The 7,069-nt window shown below is 37.9% G+C and overlaps 2 protein-coding genes across 2 annotated transcripts in view; one reads left to right on the forward strand and one right to left on the reverse strand.

The window, feature by feature from the left end:
- On the forward strand, positions 1-1,051 carry LOC120261018 (dCTP pyrophosphatase 1-like). Its single transcript, XM_039268671.1, has 2 exons — positions 1-276; positions 544-1,051. Exons 1-2 carry the CDS (start codon positions 136-138, stop codon positions 862-864), a joined length of 462 nt encoding a protein of 153 aa, XP_039124605.1. The 5' UTR covers positions 1-135; the 3' UTR covers positions 865-1,051.
- Positions 1,052-1,881: 830 nt separating this feature from the next.
- The window catches only part of LOC120260179 (putative vacuolar protein sorting-associated protein 13F), a 17,032-nt gene continuing 11,844 nt past the window's right edge, over positions 1,882-7,069 (reverse strand). The window contains exons 12-13 of the mRNA XM_039267620.1: positions 2,174-2,226; positions 1,882-2,046 (exon numbers count right to left, since the gene is read on the reverse strand). Coding sequence (XP_039123554.1) covers positions 1,882-2,046; positions 2,174-2,226 — 218 coding nt within the window. The remainder of the gene's footprint in view (positions 2,047-2,173; positions 2,227-7,069) is intronic.

Genomic DNA, 7,069 nt, shown 5'->3' on the forward strand with positions numbered 1-7,069 from the left:
GAGAGCAAAATAAGGAAAATAAAGAGGCCTTTCTTTCTTGCTTTTCATGTTCCTGCTCTCCTGACCATAACCCAAGGCCTTCTCTTTTAGTATTAATACTAATAGTAGTAGTACTATTTCTAGAAAGAGAGAAAGATGAAGGAACAGGGAAGTTCAGGCATGGCTGGTGAAGGAGAGAGTGTGACACTGGTGGATCTCAAGAAGAAGATGGCAGAGTTTGCAAGGGAACGTGACTGGGATCAGTTTCACAGCCCCAGAAACCTCCTTCTTGCACTGGTATATATTAATCCATACACAACTTTCCTTTTTTTTTCTTTAAATTTATGTACTAGTGCAGAGTACAAGTGTTTGTTATTGTTATTGTTGTTGTTGTTGTTGTTGTTGGTATAGGGAAAGTGCAAAACAAAAGAGTAATATACTATTCTTCTTCTACTTCTTCTTCTTCTTTTCTCCTCGTTCTTGTTCTTCTTGTCTGTCTGCTTTTATGGCAACAATGAAAGGAAAGACTAATGTTTTGTGTCTGTATTGATATTAATGTTAAAGGTTGGAGAGGTTGGGGAGTTGTCTGAGATTTTTCAATGGAAGGGTGAGGTGCCAAAAGGGTTGCCAGGATGGGATGAGAAGGAGAAGGAGCACTTGGGTGAAGAGCTCTCTGATGTGCTTCTTTATTTGGTTAGGCTTTCAGACATTTGTGGTGTTGATCTTGGTCAAGCTGTTTTGAGGAAAATGGAGTTGAATGCTTCCAAGTATCCTGTTCACCATTGCACAATGCCTTCTTCTTCTTCTTCTTCTTCTTCTTCTTCTTCCATGAGGAACAAGAACACTGTCCATCATTCTTCTAATAATGGTAATACAAACCTCTGAAGGTGCTACCAATATTGGCCTCTATAAACTGGTTTCATGGCTTCTTTTCTTATGCTTTCTTGTTTTATGTTGTTGATGTGTGTGTCTCTGTGTGTGGGTGTATAAATCATGCATTGTTCTGAGTTTGTTGTATTTTTATATTCAACACTAAAGATATTCTCAGTTTGATTCAGGAAGAATCAAGGTATATTAATTTCTTTTATATATATAAATATATATATGTATATGTATATGTGAAATAAAGCAAAGTAAAAGACTTCATTTCCTTTATTTGTTTGTTTGGTGGTTTGTTAAATTGCTGCATTTTAACTACCAGTACTAATTTTATCACAAACATCATGAGTTCACTTTGGCAAGAGATTAAAATCAAATTTTATCTATATATATATATATATATATATATATATATATGGTTCTTGTTGTTAGGAATCCATATGACCTGACAACATTTTTTTTAATAAAAAACATTGGGATGAATCATAAAATAAATGAAAAGGAAAACAGTACTCTGATTAATTTCTTTAATAAATAAGATAGCTGACTATATTAATAAGCAATAGCTTTTGCTTAGATGTTATCCAGTTGGATCCTACTAACAAAATGCTCCCTCTCATCTCTATCATCATAAACTGAAGATGGTCCCAGTTTTTTCTTAATTTTTTTTTCTTTTGTTTTGGGCCTAATTATTCATATATATTAATCATTTAATTTTATGTAACTGATACAACTAATGGTAGATCAACAGCTAATTTGCAATCTCTTTCAGAAAATCTCAACTCACATCAAAAGGATTATTTTGATGGGACAGTTTTAGATTTCTTAATTAGTCTTGTTAACAGTTTTAGAATTCTTGGAGTTTAAACCAGAGGTGAAAGGAAACTATGAAGAAGGGCTTGAGTTGAATGAAGAAGCTCTGAAAGAAATCACTGGAGGAAGAACGGAGTCATGGGGAGTAGAAACAAGACTCCCAGCATCAAACCTTACGGCCAAGTACAATGTTCTGTTTAGACTTGGCATTCAGAATTGGTTACCAGCCCCGCACAATTCTAGCATAGTGAAGGAGCTCGCACTTTTATTGTTTGCTGTTGGTACTGGCAAGAAGTTCAATCTGGGAAGGCTGATTTTCCAGAATATTGTGAAAGAAGCTGATTGTACAAGCTCCTCGACATCACTTGGGTATCCCTGCATCGCTCGCAGAGATTTGTTACAACATGGAGTACAACTCGGGGAAGGGAGAAGCGACCACAAACGAGTGAAGAAGCTAAAGATTTCTCGAACTGCTCGACCCCGTGTAAGAAGATTGATTTACCTGGAGGAAGGGTGTCTCCACCATCAATGCCTGAAGATGAAGAAGAGGCAAATCTATTGGTAGAAGAAGAATATGAGAAGATGTTGAAAGAGCAACTAGAAGATGTGGAGAGGAGGCAACGAGCATTATCTCGGTAATTGTTCATCATTGCCAAACAAAAGCAGAAGATTCTATCTCGTCTGGAAATTCTTGAGAAGAAGAAGAAGAAAGAAGACGATGGCCACGACTCGGGGAGATGAAGACCGTGAAACCCCGAAGATAGGGGAGTTCTTTAAGATGGTATAACAAAGCTTGCAACAATTCATGACGACTTCGCATCAATTATGTCACAAAGGGGAGAAGTGTGCTTGCACCCGGATCGACTAGTTATGTGTTTTTTTCATTTGAACATTTAGTCTTATTGTGTTAAACATTGTTATGTTTTGTCGATCATTATGGTTAATCGTATTTTTGTCTCACTAGTTGCGCTTTGTAATATTTTTCTCAAGTATTTTGTAAGCAACTAGATGATATCTTGTGATCGATCGTAGTTTCGCTCTCCGATTGATGTTGTTCCCCGGAAGTTGTACAAGTCGCTTAGTCTAGTGTCCGGTCGGTGTTGTAACAGAATGTTGTAACAGGAGTCAGGTCCGAGCGCAGGCTGTGTCAAATTATGCCAAAGGGGAGATTGTTAGTGCAAATCACAGACTATTTATTGGCATGATTTGACACCTGGACCAAGTGACGTGGCAAACCAAGGTGACAAAGCATAATTGATGATGTGGCAAGCATGGTGACATGGCAAGGAGACTTGGAGTGCAAGGCAAACATCTTGAAGATCATGGTGAAGATATTTTTAGTAAGTCTCTAACATGGAGCCAAATATCTTGAAGATCATGGTGAAGCTATCTTAAAGATCTTGGTGGAGTTATTTTTGGCAATGCCTTACAACTTGAAGACAAGATCATATCAAGACCATATTTAGGTGATTTGATTGAAGACAAAATATGGTGGAGCTTAATTAAAAGAAAGATCTATTCATGGTGTGAATGAAGGAGATATGATTTGAAGAATCCTTGATGAGAATCATCGAAGTCTATTAACTAGCAAGATTTGAGGACCAAACTTGGGTGAATTGAAGATCAAGTTTGGAGAATCTTTCGAAGACCAAATTTAGGAGAAGTTTTCATGGAAGGCGTACGAGGACGCGGCGCCTTGCGAGGGAGCTGCGTGATGAGGAGTCGAGGAGGTAGGCTAGTTTGCGGGCGGTCGGGATCGGGAGATTTGGGCTGCATCGACTCGGACTAAGCATGACCGGGAGGTTGATGGGTCTTGAGGTCGTCCTGAACGTAACCGTAACTCGATCAAGTCGCGATCGTAGTATTGTAGCAACTTATGTTACTAACGAGGGAGTTCTGAATGACTAATTTTAGCGAGTTTTTAAATTAGTAGCCATGAGATTCTAAAAAGAGGTATGTCGTTTATATTTGGGACGTTGAGGCGTCTATATAAAGTTACCTTGCTCGTAGATTGTAAGGTGTGACTCTTGAGTGACTCTTTGAGGAGAGTGTGTGAGCACCAAACAATCTAGAGAGGGTAGTGATCTTTATTGTTGAGAGTGTGGTGACAAGTGTTTGTACTCATCTATTTTTTTACCTCTTTTAGTGGATTGTTTATCTCCGGGCTTGGCCCCAGACGTAGGGCGAGTGGAGCCTGAACCGGGTTACCAACGTTGTGTGTCTCCTTGTGTTTGTTTGTGTGCTTTTATCTTTTATTGATTTGTGTGAGACTTCTATGAGTGCTTAAGTGCTACTTAATACCCACAAACCACACCGGAGGAACTAACAGCTGTTTTTTAATTCTTGTCTCAGTTGACACATTCACTGTTGATTTATTTTTATTGATCTAATTTTTTAAATTTGAATTTACATTTATAAGTTTTACTATTATGTTATGATTGTTATCCCTTTTTCCACTATTTTTTCTGATATATATATATATATATGCATGTCATTATCATGAATATCTTTGAATATGTTTTCTGTTATATATTATTTATTAAATTGGAGGGAGAGATAATGATTCATGAGGGAAAAAACATATGAATTATAAGCGATTTAAGGGTGCAAAATGGTAATGATGACCATTGGTATTTTAGCAAGCCTAAAAAAAGTAATAGCATGGAAAATAAGTCAGATAATATATATATATATATATATATATATATATTTGTAATATATATGGATAAGCCACTCTGCATACATATACAATTATATTTTAAAAGAAAGTTAACTTTTTAATATTTTATATGTTAGTTAATGGTATTATCCACCGTCTACTTTTCTATATTAGAATATAGTGGAAATTGCCAAAAACACCTTGTAAGTTTGCAATATTGCCAAAAAACACCCGTTAGTTTTGCGACTCCTCAAAAACCCCTTCCTTTTGAATACTGATGATTTTTTTAAACCCCCAAAACATCTAATAGTGATTGATAGAGTTAATTTGGAATTTTTTTGACTGAAATTGTCCCTTCATGTGGGAGAGTTATGGCAAGTGTGATGGGTTTTGATTATAATGCCCTTGGGTACTGATGAGTTTCTATTTGAAAATGAAGCTTCTATTTAAAAATATGAGGTATGAGGTTACGTTTTAAAAAAATGAGTTTCTTGTTTAAAAAAATGAGTTTTCTATTTATGAGTTTTTGTTTAAAAAAATTGAGTTTTTCTGTTTAAGAAATGAGTTTTCGTTTAAGAAAAGAGGTTTTGCTTTAAAAAAATGAGGTCTCGTTTAAGAAATGAGTTTTTCATTTAAGAAATGAGGGTTTGTTTAAAAAAATGAGGTCTCTGTTTAAGAAATGAGTTTTTTGTGGTGTATTTATCACCCCCAAAATCTCTTTATTGCAGTTTGGCTGGGCGAGTGAGACAAAGCATCGCGCTCACGATCACGATCGCGTTGCATGAAAAATGGGATTTCATGTTCGGAGAAAAAGGTGCTGACCTTTTCGATGCCTTCGCTCGACGACGAGGGAGCATGCGGTCTTCCCCGAGGTCAGCGATGAAGAAGATGAAAGAGATGAGGTCGACGAGCGGGGAAGGCGATGAAGGCGAAGACGAAGACGGCGAGATCGAACCCTCAGTCGGTGCCGCTTCCTCCCTCTGTTCCTCGCCACCGACTTAGGCACCATGGATCCAAACCCCGGGAATGATCCCTAACCCTAACCCTATTGCTATTCATGTTACGGTCTCCGCGATCGAGAATGGTTCCGTTCAAGTTCGGCCCGTCTTTATCCAGACGTCGCCATCGAAGACCTCACCACTCCGACCGCCGAGGAGCGTCAGCAACCGGGATCGCCAACGCCTGATAAAGATTTTCTCCTTTAAGACCCGGCACGAGCAGGCCACCTTCGAGATCGCTCGCCGGATCCGGAGCTCGAGACTCAAGCGTTCGCACGAGATCGGCGACGATGAGATACTCGATGTCCCTACTCAATGAGGTCTCTGTTTAAAAAAATAAGCTCTGCTTTAAGAAATAAGTTCTCTGTTTAAGAAATGAGTTCTCTGTTAATATGCTTGTTTGTCTTTGTTTAACTATCGATGTTTCTGTTTAATATATTGCGTTTACGTTTAAAAAAGTGCTTAAATATCGTTGTTTCTATTTAAATATGTACGAGTGCAACCTTTCGATGCCTTCGCTCGATGACGAGGAGCATGCGGTCTTCCCCGAGGTCGACGACGAAGAAGATGAAAGAGATGAGGTCGACGACAGGGAAGACGATGAAGATGAAGACGAAGACGGCGAGATCGAACCCTCATCGGCACCGCTTCCTCCCTCCGTTCCGTCACCGACTTAGGCGCCATGGATCCAAACCCCGGGAATGATCCCTAACCCTAACCCTATTGCTATCCATGTTGCGGTCTCCGCGATCGAGAATGGTTCCGATTCAGTTCGACCTGCGTCTTATCCGACGTCGCCATCGAAGACCTCACTCACTCCGACCGCCAGGGAACGTCGCCAACCGGGATCGCCAACGCCAGATAAAGATTTCTCCTTTAAGACCCCACACGCAGCACGCCACCTCGAGATCGCTCGCCGGGATCCGGAGCTCGAGCACTCAGCGTTCACGCGAGATCGTGACGATGAGATACTCGATGTCCCCTACTCAATGAGGGTTTTTGTTTAAAAAAATGAGGTCTTTGTTTAAAAAAATAAAGCTCTCTCGTTTAAGAAATGAGTTCTCCGTTTATATGCTTGTTTGTCTTTGTTTAACTATCGATGTTTACGTTTTAATATATTGCGTTTACGTTTAAAAAGTGCTTAAATATCGTTGTTTCTATTTAAATATATGACAGTGGCCAAGATTAATTGGTTTTTATATCCAGGATTAATTTATCATGTAAATATTTGTTTTTCTGTTTAAATATTAATGTTTTTGTTTAAAAAATGAGTTTTATGTTTAAAAAAATGAGTTTTTCTGTTTAAGAAATGAACTCTCTGTTTAAGAAAATGAGTTACATGTTTAAAAATGAAATTTCTCTGTTTAAGAAATGAGTACGTGCAAAAGGAATGCAAAAAAGAATGATGTATGCAAAAGGTTTAAGAGCAATGATGGAATTTCATAATGCAGGGGGTAAAAAGAAAGTGAAAACAATAAAGGAAGGGTTGTCGAGGGTATGCAAAAACTCACGAGAGTGTTTGGGAAGTTTTGAAATTATCGAGGGGTAAACAGTAATTTTCCCTAGAATATAATATTTATTATAATATATCTAATAATATGTTTAGAATAATTTTAATAATAGCTCTCACTTTTTCACAATCAAAGTAACTTTTTCCACAAATCATGTGCTATATATTACAAAACTCTTTATACTCAATTTAAATTATTAGATGAGCTTGTGTTTATTTCAATTGAATTTT

This window comes from Dioscorea cayenensis, chromosome 5 (assembly GCF_009730915.1).
Source record: "Dioscorea cayenensis subsp. rotundata cultivar TDr96_F1 chromosome 5, TDr96_F1_v2_PseudoChromosome.rev07_lg8_w22 25.fasta, whole genome shotgun sequence".
Taxonomy (NCBI): domain Eukaryota; kingdom Viridiplantae; phylum Streptophyta; class Magnoliopsida; order Dioscoreales; family Dioscoreaceae; genus Dioscorea; species Dioscorea cayenensis.